Source organism: Amblyraja radiata, chromosome 31 (genome assembly GCF_010909765.2).
Source record: "Amblyraja radiata isolate CabotCenter1 chromosome 31, sAmbRad1.1.pri, whole genome shotgun sequence".
Classification (NCBI taxonomy): Eukaryota; Metazoa; Chordata; class Chondrichthyes; order Rajiformes; family Rajidae; genus Amblyraja; species Amblyraja radiata.
This window is the reverse complement of record NC_045986.1, coordinates 17,234,865-17,255,907: the sequence shown is the minus strand read 5'-3', so window position 1 is coordinate 17,255,907 and position 21,043 is coordinate 17,234,865. Positions and strand designations below refer to the sequence as shown.

The following is a 21,043-nucleotide window of genomic DNA, read 5'->3' as shown; positions in this document are numbered from 1 at the left end:
AGCGCCTTGAGTATTCTAGAAAGGCGCTATATAAATCCCATCCATTATTATTATTATTATCTTTGATTTAAGCCAGCATCTGCAGTTCTTTCCGACACATCCAGTTCCATTAGGTTTGGAAGAACTAAATATCAGTAGTGTGGCACCTTATACAAACATGGGCATAACACCTATTTAGCAAACCCCCTCATATATGGACTTTTCCTCACTGAGTTTGCATTAAATGAAACCATAGAAACAATGCAGATATTGTTGCAATCACAACCTTAGCATCGATGCAGAAATGTTCATATCATGCTCTTGGAACCAATGAGGTGCATTTTACTAAAACTTTGCACTTTGAAAGACGTAATCTGTTCCCAATAATGTTCCCTTGTCCTCAAACTTTCACACCTCTTGTGTTTATCTCATTAAGTGTCCTGTTGAACTTGTTTTACATGCACCTTAGCAAAATGTAAAGATGTATTCGGTTGGTCTAATCCTTGTTTTCTCCTATGCTTGGGTGGTGTGTTGGGAAAATGACTGGACAGGTTTTCCGATGATTTTCGGAGGGTGTTACCAATTTACTCATCTGCTACCAGCTTGAATGTGGACAGTCTCAGGAACTTGTGCCGACATGGAAATTCTCAAATCACGTGTGAGCCATGTGCAGCCTTCAGTTCATCTGCAAAAACAAATGTTATAAAATTGTACGAGCTGTAATTTACTTTTCTGAACTGGGAGAACATTAAGAGAAACCTCTTGTAGAACATCCCAGGGGCATGTGATAAATAAACTTACGAAACATACAACTTTGTTACAAATTCTGTACTGTTAAGTGTTCCTCAGATGTACAGGAAAAACACTTCAAGGATACTCTGAAAGCCTTCTTGGAAAAACTAACATCCTTTGGAATCCATCCGTAGGAATGCTTGACCTGTGGACTTCACGCTGGCAGAGGAACCTGGGAATATTCAGAGACGTTACATGTCTCCTTGCCAGCAGCACTGAGGCGAACAGGGAAAGATTTAATAGGAACCTGAGGTGAAACATTTTCATGTAGAGGCTAAATGGAACAAGCTGTTAGAGGAAGTAGCTAAGGTAGGTACAATAACAACATTTAAAAGACATTTGGGCAGATACATGTATGGGGATGGTTTAGAATGATCTGTCCTAGTTACAAATGGGGGGAGGGTGAGCAAGAGCGGAGTTGCGGGATTCTTTATCTATTCCTATTACTATTGCTATAATTACTTTTCCAGCAATACACTGGCCCTATCCCCAAACTCTACCTCCGCTACATTGACGACTTCATCAGTGCTACCTCCTGCACCCATGCAGAACTTCACGACTAATTTCGTCTCCGACATCTCCCTACCATTTCTAGATCTCACCGTCTCCCACTTGCTCTCCCTTCCCCCCATTCGTAACACCTTCCACATCATCAGTCGTCGCATACAGCACATACGTAATCCTCCGACATTTTCGCCACCTCCAACGGGATCCCACTACTAGCCACATCTTCCCATCTCCACCCCTTTCTGCTTTCCACAGAGACTGTTCCCTCCGCAACTCCCTGGTCAACTCATCCCTTCCCACCCAAGCCACCCCCTCCCCAGGTGCTTTCCCCTGCAACTGCAGGCAGGGCCGGCCTTAGGAGGTGCGGGGCCCAATTGGGAACAATTTTGGTGAGCCCCAGGTTCCTAGCCAAGGTCTGTAGAATCATAGAAATACAAATAAAGTCTGTTATAGACTTTATAACTCTATGGTAGAATGGAAAGTAATCAAAATGTGCGCTTAAAAAGTACCTGCGAGTTAATGGACCAAACAGATCTAAGCTACATTTTAATATAAAATTGCATACATGTAAGCCTAGAAGTAACAAACAAAATGTGTAGATCACCTCTGAAAGTATATAGTTACAATACCACTTGTTTTAGTGACTGTGAAATGTAAAGCACAATAATTTAATTAACTAGAGCCTGGAAAACCAATAACTATTGGTGAAAAACCAGTCCAGGCATTAAATTTTGGGCTTCAGCCCCATCCTACCCTTTGGGCTTCTACCCAATCTAAACTTAGTTGAGTGTGTCGTGTGTGTGTGTTAGTTGTCTGCGTGATGTGTGTGTGTTAGTTGTCTGTGCGTGATGTGTGTGTGTGGGAGGGAAGGAGAGAAGGGAGGGAGGGAAGGAGAGAAGGGAGGGAGAGAGGGAGGAGAGAAGGGAGGGATGGAAGGGAGGGAATGGAGGGAAGGAGAGAAGGGAGGAGAGAAGGGAGTGAGGGAAGTAGAGAAAGAAGGGATGGAGGGAAAGAGAGAAAGAAGGGAGGGAGGGAAGGAGAGAAGGGAAACGAGAGAGGAAGGATGGAGGGAAGGAGAGAAGGGAGGGAAGAAGGGAAGGGAGGGAGGGAATGGAAGGAGAGGGCCAGCGGCGGGAACGGATGCCGGGGTCCAGGCGTGAGCTGAGGCCAAGGTTTATAAACGTTGCTGCAACCCCCGGCACGGCCCTCCCTGTATTGTTCACCGCGTCTTCCCGGGGAGAGAGATACGGGGGGGGGGGTAGCCGGGGCTGTGTGCGTGAAGCACGGCGACTGGAGGGACGGGAGAGCTGCCCCGGGAGCGTGAGGGCACCTCTCCCTTCTCCATTCCCCCTCACACCCCATTCCCCGTCTACCCCTTTCTTCCCCCTCTCTACTCCCTCTCCCCCCCTCCACCCGGAGTAGATCTACACGAGCCGAGAGTAGATTACTTCAAAGCAAAGCTGAGAGATTAACGGATATACAAAAATGCATCGGGTCGGGCGGCATTTCTGGACAAAAGGAATAGGTAACATTTCGGGTCGAGACCCGTCTTCAGACTGAGTCAGGAGAAAGAGGAACTCAAACCATCCCCCTCCGTCACGGACACGGTGCGATCGCCGGCCCCACTTTGTTTTGGTAAACATCTATTTCCTTCGGGGTTTTTTTTAATTTCCCCCTTACCATTTCCGTACTTTTTCGCTAGCTGCCATGACCCGTTTGATGTCATCCTTCGCCCTGCTCCTGGTCTCGGCCCGCACCGATCTGCCGGACATGCCGTGTGTGTTTGTGTGTTTGTTTGGCGGAGACTGAGGGGAGAAGCGCCGGCACCAAGAGCGAGCGGAGGTGCACAAAATTGCTGGAGAAACTCAGCGGGTACAGCAGCATCTATGGGGCGAAGGAAATAGGCGACGTTTCGGGCCGAAACCCTTCTTCAGACGTCTGAAGAAGGGTTTCGGCCCGAAACGTCGCCTATTTCCTTCGCTCCATAGATGCTGCTGCACCCGCTGAGTTTCTCCAGCAATTGTGTGTACCTTCGATCTTCCAGCATCTGCAGTTCCTTCTTGAACACCAAGAGCGAGCGAACGTGCGGACAGACGAACAAAAGCAACGATCATACAGCGGAATAGGTGACCAAAGATCTTTGTAGGTGACATTTCGGGTCGAGACCCTTCTTCAGACTGACTCGGGGGAAAGAGGAACAAGAGGTATAGACGATACTAAGGACAAATGAATGGAAGATATGCCGATATCTCCCGTTTCCCTTTCCCTTGACTATCAGTCTGAAGAAGGGTCTTGACCCGAAATGTCTACCAATGCCGCTCTATGAACGTTGCTTTCATCCGTCTGTCCGCGCGTTCGCACGCTCTTGGTGCCGGCGCTTCTCCCATCCTGGCAGCTATTGGAAAAAGTCGACCCGAAATATCACCGAGTCCTCTCCAGAGATGCTGCCTGATCCGCTGATTTACTCCAGCCTTTTGTGTCTGTCTTCGGTTTAAACCAACATCTGCAGTTCCTCCCTGTACAAGGTATGTGCCGTTTGAAAAGAAAATGATAACAAACATTTAAAACCACCTAAACTGTTCTCCCGCAACTCTGCGAGAGGCATAACTGAAGTCGGGTCGGGGTTACTGAAATGACGAGGTTACGCTCCGGTGCGGACTACGCGTCAGTCCATTGTATTTCGCAGGAGTGGACCATCTTGCGCTATAAGATCCAAAGATCCTCGCTCTAGGAACTTTGATGAGAACTTTGCTCCAATTGATTTGAATTACTCTGGCGCGGGGCCTCCTTAGACGCGGAGCCCAATTGGGAGCATCGGTCCAATGAAGGCCGGCCCTGACAACACAGATCCTCCACTCAATCTATCCAATACTAAAGGGCAGGCATTTCACAGTTAAATGTCTTATATCAGATTGGCGGCTCCTTCACAGGGCCAACCCTGTACTCAGTTTTCCTCGGAGATGAATCTTTGCCTTAACGGTACATCCACAACACCTGTAGGTGAAGCATCAGCCCACATCACACTAATACAGTCGCTGCCTGCCTCAGATTCAATATATTTTTACACATAAATTATGAATAAAGATAAGAAAATGTTTCAAACACAAGTAATATTTTCTTATTCCAGTAGAATAGAATAGAATAGAATATTCCTTTAATAATCCTTTTCAGGAAATTATTTGCCACGACAGCTTCAAGACAAACATAACATAACACCACGCTTTCATACATAACAAGTTAAAATACGTTAAAATACAAGTTAAAATACAATTAATTTAAAAAAAGTGCAGTTATTTGTGCTCATTAAAAAGTCTTATTGCAGCTGGTAAACAGGACTTCCTGTATCTCTCCGTTTTGCACATTGGTGCAATCAGCCTCTTGCTGAAGATACTGCTCTTGATCACCTTCAGGGCATGGAGTGGGTGAGTGGGGTTTGTCATTATGGAACCTAGTTTATTTAAAGTTCTGGCCTCTGCCACCTGCTGGACCGTTCGTTGCTCAGCCCCGACCACTGAGCCGGCCTTCCTAATTAGTTTGTCCAATCTGTTTTTATCCACTATACGGGCGCCATCTCCCCAACAGGCCACAGCAAAGAACAGAGCACTGGCCACCACTGAATGGTAGACACTGCACAGTAGGGGTTGGCAGATATTAAAAGACCTCAGCCTCCTTAAAAAATACAGTCGGCTTTGTCCCCTCCTGTACACCGCCTCCATATGACACTTCCAATTCAGCTCACTGTCAAGCTGCACCCCAAGGTACCTGTGATTAGCAACCACCTCCACCTCAGTGCCCTTAATGTTGATCGGCGTTGCTTGAGTCCTCCTCCTCCCCCTCCTAAAGTCCACCACTATCTCCTTTGTTTTTTTGGTGTTGAGATGGAGATTATTGTGTGCGCTCCACTCCACAAAGTTACTTATAATGTCTCTGTATTCCTCCTCATTGTCCCCTTTAATGAGGCCGACAACAGCTGTATCATCCGAATACTTCTGCAAAAAGCAGTTGTTGGTGTTCCATTGGAGATCCGCTGTGTAGATGGTAAACAGGAACGGAGCCAGCACAGTTCCTTGTGGAGCCCCTGTGCTGCTCAAGATGGTGCCCGAGACACTGTTCTGTAGGCGCACGTACTGTGGTCTGAGGGAAAGGTAATCCAAACACCACAGTACCAGTGATGGATCCACAGTAGCAAACACATTAAGGATTAAATGAAAATAATAAATTCCTTAACTTTATGAATATCTCATAATTGCAGATGAATGAACTGAACTAGAACTGGGACTGTGTGAGTAGTGTGTGAACAGCAGAACAAGAAGGAGTCTGAAGAAGGGACTCGACCCGAAACATCACTTATTCCTTCGCTCCATAGATGCTGCCTCACCCGCTGAGTTTCTCCAGCATTTTTGTCTGCCTTCGATTTCTCCAGCATCTGCAGTTGTTTCTCAAGCAGAACAAGACAGGAAGCTGTTGAGTTGACAGAATTCTAGATTACTTCCTTGGTGGAATAGTTCACAATTTATACACTGTTTATTTAGGTTATTCTAGCTTTTTTTAAATCCCGAATGGCCTTTGACAAATCCCATGATTCCTTGCGTTTATCGAGATACCGATCTCGCTTATTAAAGGACGTTCCTTTAGGAAGGAGATGAGGAGGAATTTCTTTAGTTAGAGGGGGGTGAATCTGTGGAATTCTTTGCCACAGAAGGCTGTGGAGGTAAGTCAATGGATATTTTTAAGGCATAGATTGATTCTTGATTAGTACGGGTGTCAGAGGTTATGGTGAGAAGGCAGGAGAATGCAGTTAGGTGGGAGAGATAGGTCAGCCACGATTGAATGGCGGAGTAGACTAGATAGGCCGAATGGCACATGAAGAAGAATTAGATTTGTGGCTTGATCTTTGTTTTGAGACATCTGAAACACATTCTTCAGGTCCAATTTCTGATTCTACAACCATCTGATGTATGGCATCTTCAGGTATGGAGTGTGTAATTTGCTGTCCAACTTCAGATAACCACCTCTCTACATCTATCTATCTATCTATCTATCTATCTATCTATCTATCTATCTATCTATCTATCTATCTATCTATCTATCTATCTATCTATCTATCTATCTATCTATCTATCTATCTATCTATCTATCTATCTATCTATCTATCTATCTATCTATCTCTCTGATCTTGACCACTTTTGACCGACTGTGCTTCGATTTCCGAGAGAACGACGCCACCTACAGCCGTCATTTTTGGCGACCTCGCTCAGAGCCCCCCTCCGCCATATGAGTGCGGAGTATTTGTTCCGTCGATGAAAAATGAGAGAGATATTAATGTTTTTACAAAATTCCCCATTCTCTCTGCTGCCCCCGCTGGCGGCAGGGGGAGGGACTATAAAACCAGGAAGTGTCGTGCTTCTCTCAGTCTCTGCCAGACCAGGAAGCGAGAAGGTCACGGCTCTCTGAGCTGCGAATAACACTGAACGCACGTCTACTTCATGGTGAGTCCCCGCGATGCGGCTGTAAAGTGGCTGCAGCCCTTTTTTAACAAGTTTGTGTTCACAAAATGAGTTTTGGTTGTCGGGTGTCTGCAGCCCAATTGTTGGCCTCGCCTTTTTTTAACAAGTTTGTGTTCACAAAATGAATTTTGGTTGTCGGGTGGCTGCAGCCCAATTGTTTGTCTTGGCTTGGCTTTTAAAATCGTTGCAACAGTTGGATGCCTGCCCAAGCATTCATACGGCCCACAATGTCTATACTAGCCCTCTGGACCTTCAGTACCTTCAGACCGCAACACTCATGATAGCGCAACAGACAGCCCCCCCCCCCCCCACTGGCGAGCAGTATTGGAATTGGTGGAGAGGTGGAATATTGCGTTGGTGACCAGCTCTCCTGTGTGATGCTGGGACCCAACGGGTCCCACTTAATCTAGTTATTATACTAAAAGTCTCATCTTGACCACTTCCTGTCTATGTTAATTGATTTTAGAAAAAACACTATGATTTTATTGCCATCTTACTCGCAGTCCTCCTCCGCTGCAGCAGCCGCAAGGATTTTTCTGATCGTTGAAAAATAAAAACGATTTGAATGTTTAAAAAATCTTGAGATCAGTTGATTGGTACTCTCACCTGTCAATCACCTTGATGAAGGACCAGCAGTATAACGCCCCGGATGTTGGACGTGGTCAGTCACTCCGGAAGATCATGAAGGAGAGTCCACAACTGCAATTCTAAGCTGTGAGTCAACTGAACTGGGAGTCCACTGAACTGTGAGTCTCCCATGTACTTGCAATAAATGATTTGTTAGCCCTTAATGAAAATGAAATGAGTTGTTTGGCCTGCCCTGTGCTTGAAGCTGAGATGGAAATGGAAATGAAATGAAAATGAAATGAGTTGTTTGGCATGCCCAGTGCTTGAAACTGAGATGAAAATGGCAATGAATTGAAAATGAAATGAGTTGCTTGGCTGCCCTGTGCATGGAACTGAAATGGAAATGGAAATGAAAATGAAATGAGTTGTTAGGCCTGTCCTGTGCCTGAAACTGAAAGGGAAATGGAAATGAAATGAAAATGAAATTAGTTGTTTGGCCTGCCCTGTGCTTGAAATGGAAATGGAAAGGAAATGAAAATGAAATGAGTTGTTTGACCTGCCCTGTGCTTGAAATGGAAATGGAAATGGAAATAGAATGTAAATAAAATGAGTTGTTTGGCCTGCCCTGTGCTTGGAATTGAATTGGAAATGGAAATGAAATGGAATGAAATGAGTTGTTTGTCTGCCCTGTGCTTGAAATTGAAATGGAAATGGAAATGAAATGAAGATGAAATGAGTTGTTTGGCCTCGCCTGTGCTTGAAACGGAAATGGAAATGGAAATGGAAATGAAATGAAAATGAAATTAGTTGTTTGGCCTCCCCTGTGCCTGAAATTGAAATGGAAATGGAAATGAAAGGAAAATGAAATGAGTTGTTTGGCCTGCCCTGTGCTTGAAATTGAAATGGAAATGGAAATGACATGAAAATGAAATGAGTTGTTTGGCCTGCCCTGTGCTTGAAATTGAAATGGAAATGGAAAAGGAAATGAATTGAAAATGAAATGAGTTATTTGGCCTGCCCTGTGCTTGCAATTGAAATGGAAATGGAAATGAAAATGAAATTAGTTGTTTGGCCTGCCCTGTGCTTGAAATTGAAGTGGAAAAGTCCAGAAAAGGTGCCTTTCTACTGAAATTCCACTCAGATTATTTATAGAATCCCTTCGGCCCATCAGGCCTGAACTAGCCCAGGTGCAGTTCCTTCTGCCCATCTGTAAGTATTCCCCCTGCAAGTATTAAACCTCACCCCAGTATTTTTCTGCCTCCCTTCATTGGCTCCCTGTGAGATCCAGGCCAGGATTGACTTTCCTCCTTCATTGCAGTGATCTGCAAAAAAAGATGAAAAATGTCTAAAATTGATTCTCCACCATCTCCCCCTTCTCTCTCACAGAATCTCTTACCTGTTATGGGCAGAATTTCTGGCAGTTTCTGAGCTTCCAGCCCACCAGCCCTGAGTGACTGAGCTGCCAGCCCACTGGGCCTGAATGACTGAGCTGCCAGCCACCAGGCCAGAGTGACTGAGCTGCCAGCCCACCAGGCCTGAGTGACTGAGCTGCCAGCCCACCAGCCCTGAGTGACTGAGCTGCCAGCCCACCAGGCCTGAGTGACTGTGCTGCCGGCCCAACAGTCCTGAGTGACTGAGCTGCTAGCCCAAGAATCCATTCGGCCCATAATCTCCATACTAGCCCTCTGAAGTAGTTGTACAAACAAAGAGATGAACATTCCAGGTTCCCATTATTCTAATACAAATTGTAACTTTCAGTTCTTTCAGATATGATGAGAACTGTGTAGTCTCCACCTCCTATGCCTGGTCTGGGTTTCTGTCCCCCAAGCCCAAATGTTACTCCCCTCTATCATCAAATGACTGCCCCCAAGTGTCCAAAATAATACTGCTAGAAAAATCTAGACAAAATATTATAATATGCCAACAGTAACTGGCCTAAATATAAATGGCTCCTACATTATTTTTGTGGTCCTGTGACTGGATTTTAGGTGTAACTAGACCAAGTGGGACCCGTTGGGCCCCGTTCCCCCAACCCAATATTCCACCACTCACCCGTTCCCCAACGCAAACCGTCCTGCCAACGCATAAATTCCACCACTCACCCATAGCCCCCAGATGCGCACGCGTGGCTCATTTCCCCTCATCCCCTAACACTCCTTCCTTTCCTCTTCACCCTCCCTCTCCTCTCCTCCTCCCCTCCTCCAATCCCTCCCTTACTTCTCCTTTCACCTTCCCTCAGTCACACCCTCCCTCCCTCCCTCCCACCCTCCCACCCTCCCTCCTTCCTTCCTTCCCTCCTTCCCTCCCTCCCTCCATAAGCCCTCTCCCCTCCCTACCCCCTCCTCTCCCTCTATCTCCCTGCTACCCTATCCCACTCCGCCACTAAACACAATGTTTAAATAACAATTCTCAATCAACCCCATGTGCGGGGCGGGGGGGGGGGGGGGGGGGGGTTGGAAAGCGACTGTGCTCACCTCCTCCCATCCCACCCCTAAACAATTAAAATCTCGAATTAATTTTGTAAATGAAACCCATAAGCTATTCCACCCCTCCACAATGAACAGCGCAATGTTTTTTAAATGAAACTTCACGTTGGGGGCGGCATCGGCACTCACATCCCCCCATCCCACCCCCTCACAGGGATAATTCTAAATGAGATTAGCGATCCCAGATTTGCAATATAATGAGATTCCATTTGATACAATACAATACACAATACAATTCAATTCAATTTATTGTCATTTGGACCCCTTGAGGTCCAAACGAAATGTCGTTTCTGCAGCCATACGTTACAAACAAATAGACCCAAGACACAACATAATTTACATAAACATCCATCACATTGCTGTGATGGAAGGCCAAAAAAACTTATCTCTCCACTGCACTCTCCCCCCCGATGTCAGAGTCAAAGTCAAAGTCAAAGCCCCCGGCGGGCGATGGCGAATTGTCCCGCGGCCATTAAAGCCACGCAGGGTGATGCAAGGTCGCGCACCGGGTCTTGGTGTTAGAGCCCCCGGCGCGCGCTCGCAGTCCCGCAGCCATTCCAAGCCACGCGGGGCGGTGCTGTAAGGCCCCGCTCAGGTGCTCTTCAACCCCGCAACTCGGGCGGGAGAAGTCGCCGTTGCGGAAGCCCTGAAAAGCGGTCTCCCTCCAGGGACCCACGGGCTCCCGGTGCCGCCCGCCAAACCCGCAGTTGCAGCCTCCGAATCTCCGGGGGTCGCAGCAGCGTCCACCACAGCTCCACCCGCTCTGGACTCGGCCAGCTCCGCGACGGTGAGGTGAGTAGTCGGCACCACAGCCCCCGGTCTTCCTGTTGGAGGCCGCTCCTCGTTGTAGCCCCAACGACAACGGAGACCCGACAAAGAAAAGGTCGGGTCTCCCGTGCAGGGAGAGATTTAAAAGTTACCTATCAACTCTACCGTTGCGCCACCGTGCCGCTTAATTATACAGTGTAGTGATAATAACGTGAGGCAGTTTATAAAATTGCTTTGAAGAGTTTGATAGAGGCTTTGACAGATTCTTGATTAGTACAAATGTCAGGGGTTATGGGGAGAATGGGGTTGAGAGGGAAAGATAGATTGGCCATGATTGAAGGACGGCGTAATCTTGATGGGCCGAATGGCTTAATCCTGCTCCTGGAACTTATGAAAGAAAGGAATACGCTCACATTTTCTTTTGAAAATCAGTACTTTATTGCGATGCGGCAACAGATGAACAGTAACGGTACACGCTCCAAGTTATGTGATTATTATTATTATTATCCATTTTATTAAAAGATTACAAATATCAAGCATGGTGTATTAGACAATAGACAATAGGTGCAGGAGTAGGCCATTCGGCCCTTCGAGCCAGCACTGCCATTCAATGTGATCATGGCTGATCATCCACAATCACTACCCCGTTCCTGCCTTCTCCCCATATCCCCTGACTCCGCTATCTTTAAGAGCCCTATCCAGCTCTCTCTTGAAAGTATTAACTTTGCCTTTGTCAACTTGAAGGAGGTTGTCCATGCGCTGCCATCATAACATGCTTGTTTAGCCTCCTGAGATAAACACGGTGTTATAAGGTCATGCAGTAGGTGATAGGAGCAGAACTAGGCCATTCGGCCATAAATATTTTCTATGTTCATAGTTCATGTATAATTTTTGAGTGATACAGCGTGGATACAGGCCCTTCAGCCCAACTTGCCCACACCGGCGAACATGACCCAGCTACACTCGTCCCACCTGACTGTGCTTGGTCCATATCCCCCAAACCTGTCTGATCCAAGTACCTGTCTAACTGTTTCTTAAACATTGCGATAGTCCATGCCTCAACTACCTCCTCTGACAGCAATCTACTCCGCCATTCAATCATGACTGATCTATCTCTCCCTCCTAACCCCATTCTCCTGCCTTCTCCACATAACCCCTGACACCCGCCCTAATCAAGAATCTATCTATCTCTGCGGTAAAAATATCAATTCACTTGGCCTTCACAGCCTTCTGTTGGAGTTACTGAAGCTGTATATATATGTAACCAGCTCCAAAACATAATTCAAATCAATAACAAACTAAATAGTAAATTGTAAGATTGAGGAATTACAGAACCCATAGAACTAACCACCATCGATGAACTAATCCTGAACCTGGATGAGGGTTACTGATTTTGGAATGAAAAGGATTTGCACATCTGTTAGATTAAGTTGCTAATCTCTTGGAAATCAAATGTTAAGACTCATTATCCCTGATCTTCAGACAAAAAGCACCCAGAAGATTGCACTGTGCGTTATTATTATGCACTTGCTTCACATAAATATTGCAAACCAGACTGAGACCAGAGCAGGGAACAGCAGAAGAGATAATTTAACTTGGTCACTCGCGTTGCAGAGGTCAGTATCACAACAGCTGACAGAGACTGAGGCTCCTGGGACAGTTGGCTGGACATTACATGCAGCAGGGGGAAAACATCCAGCGCTGTAACCCGTTGCACCAGCTGAAAAAACAGAATGGTCAGTTAAATAATTTCTATGTTCATAGTTCATGTATAATTTTAGAGTGATACAGCGTGGAGCCAGGCCCTTCAGCCCAACTTGCCCACACCGGCCAACATGTCCCAGCTACACTCGTCCCACCTGCCTGCGCTTGGTCCATATCCCCCAAACCTGTCTGATCCAAGTACCTGTCTAACTGTTTCTTAAACATTGTGATAATCCATGCCTCAACTACCTCCTCTGGCAGCTTGTTCCATACCCTGTGTGTGAATGCCTCTGAGTTTTCACATTTCTATGAGTAAATCAGCTATTTATTCACAGAATCGTACAGTCTTAACATCTTTACGAGGATGTTGCCAGGACTAGAGGGTGTGAGCTATAGGGAGAGGTTGAGCAGGCTGGGTCTCTATTCCATGGATCACAGGAGGATGAAGGGTGATCCTTTAGAGGTGTACAAAATCATGAGAGGAATTGATCGGGTAGATGCACAGATCCTCTTGCCCAGAGTAGGGGAATCGAGGACCAGAGGACATAGGTTTAAGGTGAAGGGGAAAAGATTTAATAGGAATCTGAGAGGTAACCTTTTCACACAAAGGGTGGTGGGTGCATGGAACAAGCTGTATCTCTAAACTAGAGATGTGCATCTCAAATTCATTCGTACTTACCAGCCTCTACAGTCACAAGGTAGCATCGCTCCCCCGCAGAGCAGGTAACAGTATTAGTCACGCATCTTTGAGTTGATCCTAAGCAGAAGTAACACTGCAAAGCGTTACCTGTACATTGAGAACAAAACAGAGGAAGTTGTGTGAGAGACACCTGCAGCTCGTTCTGCCGCTGCTCTGAAAACGAGCAACTCCTTTCATTAAACTTAGAACAATACCGACACAAAATGCTGGAGTGACTCAGCGGGTCAGGCAGCCGCTCTGGAGAAGAGGTACAGGTGATGTTTTGGTCGAGACCCTCCCAAATCCAAACTGGCTGTACTGGTTTAAAAGTCGTTATCTCGAGTCTCATTGTTTGTAACTCGTTCTCTCCTCGCCCACAGCTAACAATGGACTGTTTCCGCTATCATTTTTACTTGTTTGCATACCTATCATTCATCTATATTCAATCCATGTATTACTAAAACTCTCGTCTTGTTTGTTTGGATGTCTGCGTGTGGGTGAGACCTTCAAATCACACTAAAACGGTACACGATAGCGCTACAATATTTGGATCACCTTACTCACAATTGTCCTGTGGTATGTTTTATCAAGTTTCATTCAGATTGATGTCATATTTCACGTTATTTCACATTTTTGTATTTAAAAAATCCAAATTCTTCTATCTGCAGCTATGACTTCACAGTCACAGTACACTGAGCTCAGCCAGCTAGCAAGTGCAATTGCACTTTTTTTAAAGTTTAAAATGAGGGAGAGTGAATAAGGCGAAATGTGCAGCCCCTGTGCAGTGCACCTATGAATGAGTGGTGGAATATTGCGTTGGGGGAATGGGTTGCGTGGGAGGATCAGGCCTCCCATCTGACAGGGACCCAACGGGTCCCACTTGGTCTATTATTATATTACTAAATCTCTTATCTTGTTTCTATATTTGTGTGCCAGTTTTGTATTTATAATTGTGCAAAAACGGTACATGATAGTGCTACACTTTTTACACCACCTTACTCACCATTGTCCTATGATGTGCAAAAAAATAAATTTTGTTCAGATTGATGCCATAATTTGCAAGTTATTCACATTTAAAACAAAAAAACACTTGAAAAGACCTGACTGCCCCTCAACAGTGTTCCACCCCACAATGACATCACAATGGGATCTCATTTTTTGGAGGATCAAGGGTTAGTGCGTACATGACCAGGAGCTAAGTGTTGAAACATGGCGTGGCTAAATTGCAGAATTATAGAAATTTGCAAGGCTTACCTTAGGGTGCTAGCTATGGGCTAATTAAGTGGGCACCGATAGACCACGAGAGGTAATATCTGGACACAGTACAGGGAACTGATACGAGACTAGGGAAGTGACACAACAACAGAGATGTACAGAATATAAATAGGTCCACATATGGCCATGTTGGAGCTGATCATAGGGCAAATTGTGATTTTGTAAGTAACAGATCTAATGACCACACGCAGGACTGTTGGTATTAGTTAATCATCTTCTAACTTCTGGCCATTTGTAAGGTCGTTGGTGTTGTGTAACTGAACTCATGATCACCCGTAGAGCCCCTTTATTCAATGTATAAATATTCTGCTGAATCACTCTGTTCAGATTGATGTTATATTTCACAAGTTATTGACATTTAAAAATTTACAAAACCCCACTTTGAGAACAATAACTTGACAGATGCTGCGGAGGTTGCTGGGAGAATCTGGCAGTTTGCTGCTACGACATCACAATGGGATCTCATTTACATAAGCCGCCGTGAAAGGTGCTCCACCCGAAAATGACATCACGGTGGGATCTCAGCTGCCAATCAACAGTGATCCGCCCAGTGCAATGAAAGATTTCTTACATTGTTGTGAGGAGAGGGAGGGAGTGGGGGAGGGGAGGAGAAGAAATGTTATTTAAACATTGTGTTTAGTGGACGAGTGTGAAATGGGGAGAGGTGAGGGAGGGAGTGACTAGGGGTAGGGAAAAGGAGAGGGAGGGAGTGAAGAGAGAGGGTGAAGAAGAGGGGGAGACACGCCAGCACAGTTGGGGGCTATGGGTGAATGGTGGAATATTGCGTTGGGGGAACCAAGGGGTCCCACTTGTTTGTTTTATATCTCTCTACATCAACGTCTATTTCTCTCATTTCCCTTTCACCTGACTCTATGTCTGAAGAAGGGTCTCGACCAAAAACGTCACCTAATCCTTCTCTCCAGAGATGCATGCTGCCAGTCCCGTTGAGTAAATAGACGGGACTGGACCTTGGAGAGGAGGGAGAGGGAGGTGGGAAGGGAGGGAATGGGAGAAATGGAGTGATGGGTGGAGATGGAATGGGGAAAGGGAAGGAGAGAGGGGGAGGGGATAGGGGGGATGGAGAGGGGGAGGGGAGAGGGGGAGGGAAGAGGCAGAGGGGAGAGGGGGGGTGGAGAGAGGTGGAGGAGAGAGGTGGGACGAGAACAAATATATTGATATTTTATTTAATGGTACAACAAACTGAACAAAGTAGTTCAAACTTCATGGTATAGGATAAAATCTTAACTGAATACAACATAATATTTCTACATTCATATTTCTACAAATATGTTATTTGTATTATATTAAAATGGCAATACAGTTTTATTAGCAATGAGAGAGTGGCTATGGCAAAAATATCGTGAAACAATTTCAGATTTATACTTGCACAAGAATTCAGTGCCCACACACGTTTGTAACAGCATAAAATATTGCAATATACAAGATTTCTGCGCATACAAACTACTAAAAATTAGATGGAATATTGGTCTCGATCTGAAACGTCACCATTCCTTCTATCTGGGACATATAACAATAAAACACTCTGGACTTGACAATAACTAACTCCATATTCAGTAACAAACTCTCTACATGTGAACGAACACACAGCTTAATGTTTAACCAAGAATTCCAATCCCACTTGAGAATCTAAAATGCCTTTCCACAGTTAAACGAGAGGACAACAAAATAGTTATATTTCCTTACCCGGAGAGGCACTGAGAATAAGACCAGCTACCAGGACCACAAGGCAATTCATCTTTGGATTTGAACAGCTGAGCTTCGAGGGCAAGAGAGAGAACTGGAACAATTTCAAACAGAAGTCTTCAAATTCCCTGAAATCTGTAGAAGGATCCCAACTGGAAACGTCACCAGTCTGTGTTCTCCAGAGATGCTACCCGACTCGCCGAGTTACGCCAGCACTCTGAGCATTTATTGAAAATCCCTTGTGATTTTGACTATGTGATGGCGTGATAGAGGTAGAGGGAGGAGGCAAGGAAAACATCGAATTTGTGTTGACTACAAGAAAACCTGAATTACTGGAAGAGATGACAATGGAAACATAATTGTGAAAGTGACAGGTACGAAATGCTGGAATTATCGAACGGGGGAGAAGGAATCAGGGAAGTTGATGCAAAGAACTGCAGGTGCTGGTAACAAACATCTTCCCACAAAGTTCTGGAGTAACTCAGGTGGCCAGGCAACATCTGTGGAGTAACTCAGGTGGTCAGGGAACATCTGTGGAGTAACTCAGGTGGCCAGGCAACATCTGTGGAGTAACTCAGGTGGTCAGGGAACATCTGTGGAGTAATTCAGGTGGCCAGGCAACACCTGTGGAGTAATTCAGGTGGTCAGGCAACATCTGTGGAGTAACTCAGGTGGTCAGGCAACATCTGTGGAGAAACTCAAGTGGTCAGGCAACATCTGTGGAGTAACTCAGGTGATCAGGCAACATCTGTGGAGTAACTCAGGTGGCCAGGCAACACCTGTGGAGTAACTCAGGTGATCAGGCAACATCTGTGGAGTAACTCAGGTGGTCAGGCAACATCTGTGGAGAAACTCAGGTGGTCAGGCAACATCTGTGGAGTAACTCAGGTGGTCAGGCAACATCTGTGGAGTAACTCAGGTGGTCAGGCAACATCTGTGGAGAAACTCAGGTGGTCAGGCAACATCTGTGGAGTAACTCAGGTGGTCAGGCAGCATCTCTGGAGAACGTAGACTGGTGATGTTTCCAGTCGGGTCATTTCTCCAGATTTTAGGGAACGGGGCGGTAGATTGGCTGCCGTTCCTGCTTTTTCCCCAAATCCCTTGATTCCGTTAGCCCGAAGAGCCAAATGTCTTGAAGAGCACAAATTATTATTTATTAAAGCAAACACAAGTAAAACACAAAAACTATCAATAAAGACACAATACAGAATAACTCTTACGTCCCTCTATGCATTCCAATCTCCTGTCCACACACCATGGTCCTAGCTTTTCCTCTCTCTCTCTCTCTCTCGCTCTTTTCTCTCCCCGAAGGTGAAGCTCATGCTCTCATGGTAGAACCCTGCATTTATATAATATTTTTTTATCTCTAAGAACAACATGGTGAAACCAAACTGTATCAAAATAGCCTTTATTAAAATCTGACAATGTGATCCTTAACCACATGAGATTTTGTTCTGTTACAAATCTCAAATTGTGGAGTACAGAAACAAATAAATAAATAATATCCCAGACATTATATATTTGAGGGCATTGTATTTAGCTGCAGACATCTCAAACTAGGCTGTGTGGTTTGTCAGCAAAGAGACCAGAGAGATACTACGATCTTTGGTTGTCAGTGTTGCAGGGTAAGTACACGTCTCAACATACAAACTGTAAAAGCCAACACCTATCTCCATCCAGCCTGGGTGTGGTCGCATTTCACATGATGAACGGCCAGGTTATTGATTCATACACATGCAAGTACACAGCAGATTTCATCATGTGCCCCACGCCATGCAATGGGTAGAGCTGCTGCCTCACAGCGCCAGAGTCCCGGGCTCCATCACGCAGTGGGATAACATAAAACACGTGTCAGATGGTCATAAGGGATAGCAGCAGAATATGACCAATCGGCCCATCGTCTACTCCGCCATTCAATCGTGGCTGATCCATCTCTCCCTCCTAACACCATTCTCCTGCCTTCTCCCCATAACCCCTGACAACTGTACTAATCAAGAATCTATTTACCCATTCGTCCTGACGGTATTTCAGTCACGGCCACAGAGGTCGACGTCAGAAGATCCTTCAGAGGGGTGAACCCTCGGAAAGCACCTGGACCTGATGGTATACCCGGTCGTGTTCTAAAAACCTGTGCGGACCAACTGGCTGGAGTTTTTACGGACATTTTCAACCTCTCACATCTGAGGACTGAGGTTCCCACCTGCTTTAAAAGGGCATCAATAATACCAGTGCCCAAGAAGAGCAAGGTGACGTGCCTCAATGACTATCGACCAGTGGCACTAACGTCTGTGGTGATGAAGTGATTTGAGAGGTTGATTATGGCGCATATCAACTCCTACCTCGACAAGAACCTGGACCCACTGCAGTTCGCTTACCGCCACAACAGATCAACGGTGGATGCGATCTCACTGGCTCTCCACTCCGCTCTGGACCACTTGGACAACAAAAACTCATATGTCAGGCTGTTATTCATTGACTACAGCTCGGCGTTTAATACCATCATCCTATCCAAGCTGGTTACCAAGCTCTCAGATCTGGGTCTCTGCGCATCCCTCTGCAATTGGGTCCTCGACTTCCTCATTCACAGACCACAGTCTGTCCATATTGGTGAAAATGTGTCATCCTCGATAACAATCAGCACGGGAGCACCTCAAGACTGCGTGCTCAGCCCCCTGCTGTACTCACTCTATACTCATGACTGCGTAGCTGGCCACAGTGCTAACTCCATCATCAAGTTCGCTGACGACACCACTGTTGTGGGACGTAACACTGATGGTGACGATTTAGAGCATAGAAGTGAGATCAACCGATTGACCAAATAGTGCCAGCACAATAACCTGGCTCTCAACACCAGCAAAACCAAGGAACTGATTGTGGACTTTGGAAGGGGTAGGATTGGGATCCACAATCCTGTTTATATCAACGGGTCGATGGTGGAAAGGGTCAAGAACTTCAAAATCCTGGGCGTGCATATTTCCGAAGATCTTTCCTGGTCCCAGCACACTGATGCAATTATAAAAAAAAGCACATCAGCGCCTCTACTTCCTGAGAAGATTACGGAGAGTCGGTATATCAAAGAGGACTCTCTCGAACTTGTACAAGTGCACAGTTGAGAGCATACTGACTGGTTGCATCGTGACTTGGTATGGCAACTTGAGCGACCAGGAGCGGAAAAGAATGCAGAATGTTGTGACCACTGCCCAGTCCATCATCGGCTCTGACCTCCCCACCATCGAAGGGATCTATCGCAGTTGCTGCCTCAAAAAGGCTGCCAACATCATCAAGGACCCACACCATCCTGGCCACACACTCATCTCCCCGCTACCTTCAGGTAGAAGGTACAGAAGCCTGAAATCTGCAACATCCAGGTTCAGGAACAGCTTCTTCCCCACAGCCATCAGGCTATTAAACACAACTTCAAACAAACTCTGAACTATAACAGCCTATTGCACTTTATCTGTTTATTTATGTGTGTATATATGGTCTATGCTATATAGACACACTGAACTGTTCTGTATCTGTATTTACAATACTCTGTGTGCTGCAGCAATCAAGAATTTCATTGTCCTATCTGGGACACATGACGATAAGCTCTCTTGACTTGACTTTTTGACTTGCATTTATCTATCTCTGACGTAAAAATATCAATTCACTTGGCCTCCACAGCCTTCTGTTGGAGTTACTGAAGCTGTATATATATGTAACCTGCTCCAAAACATAATTCAAATCAATAACAAACAAAAAAGCAAATTGGAAGCCGAATAAGGCCATTCTGCCCATCAAGTCTACTCCGTGATTCAATCACGGCTGATGTACCTCTCCCTCCTATCTCCATTCTCCTGCCTTCTCCCCATAACCTCTGACACCCATATTAATCAAGAATTTATCTATGCCTTAAAAATATCCATTGACTTGACCTCCACAGCCGTCTGTGACAATGAATTCCACAGATTCACCACCCTCGGACTAAAGAAATTCTTCCTCGTCTCCTTCTGAAAGGAACATCCTTTAATAAGCGACCTCGGTATTACAACTGCCCAGGTCATCTATCTATATTACTAAATCTCTGATCTTGACCGCTTTTGGCCGACTGTGCTGCGATTTCCGAGAGAACGCCGCCGCCTACGGCGGTCATTTTTGGCGACCTCGCTCAGAGCCCCCCTCCACCATATGAGTGCGGAGGATTTGTTCTGTCGATGAAAAATGAGAGAGATATTAATGTTTTTACAAAATTCCCCATTCTCTCTGCTGCCCCCGCTGGCGGCAGGAGGAGGGACTATAAAACCAGGAAGTGTCGTGCCTCTCTCAGTCTCTGCCAGACCAGGAAGCGAGAAGGTCACGGCTCTCTGAGCTGCGAATAACACTGAACGCACGTCTACTCCACGGTGAGTCCCCTCGATGCGGCTGTAAAATGGCTGCAGCCCTTTTTAAAAAAAAATTTAAAAAAATTATTTATTAGAAGTAGACATATTATAAAATGTAGTTACATATTATAGTAAAAAAACTTTTCATATACATCAGTCATACATTATTAAAGTTTTCCATTATCAATTACTTCTGCTTCTAGTGTTTTTATTTTTTATAGAAAGAGGGAAAAAGAGAGGGTAGAAAGTTACAAATAAAAAAGAAAGCAAAAAAAAAACACAACAGAAAAACAAGGGAGGTGGAATGGGTTACCTGTAATACATCAATGGAGATAGGTTCGTAGGTTATAAAGTATAGCTTTTCATCTATTCCTGAGTTCAAGTTTCAGTTGGGTCCTCGTGCTGTGCCAATCTATCCCTTCAGATAGTTAATGAATGGAGCCCAAATTTTATGGAAAAGATCTTGTTTGTCCATTAAGACAAGTCTAATTCTTTCTAAGTATAGGGTCTCCGACATTTCCGTAATCCACATTTTAATTGTGGGGGTTGTAGGGCCTTTCCAAAATTTTAATATTAATTTTTTTACGGTTATTATACTGTAATTGAGGAAATTTCTTTGGTTTGTTGTGAGTGTTAAGCTTTGTTCTGATATTCCAAGTATTATTAATTTTGTGTCTGGGTCCAGTTTTGTATTAATAACTTCTGAAGTTA

The 21,043-nt window shown here is 45.3% G+C and overlaps 1 protein-coding gene across 1 annotated transcript; it reads right to left on the bottom strand.

Moving 5' to 3' along the window:
- Positions 1–11,745: 11,745 nt before the first annotated feature.
- LOC116990428 (prostate stem cell antigen-like) lies at positions 11,746–16,208 on the bottom strand. Its single transcript, XM_033048084.1, has 3 exons — positions 15,969–16,208; positions 12,990–13,097; positions 11,746–12,326 (listed from the first exon to the last, which is right to left on the bottom strand). The coding sequence occupies exons 1-3, from the start codon at positions 16,018–16,020 to the stop codon at positions 12,139–12,141; spliced, it is 348 nt and encodes a 115-aa protein (XP_032903975.1). The 5' UTR covers positions 16,021–16,208; the 3' UTR covers positions 11,746–12,138.
- Between the last annotated feature and the right edge of the window lie 4,835 nt (positions 16,209–21,043).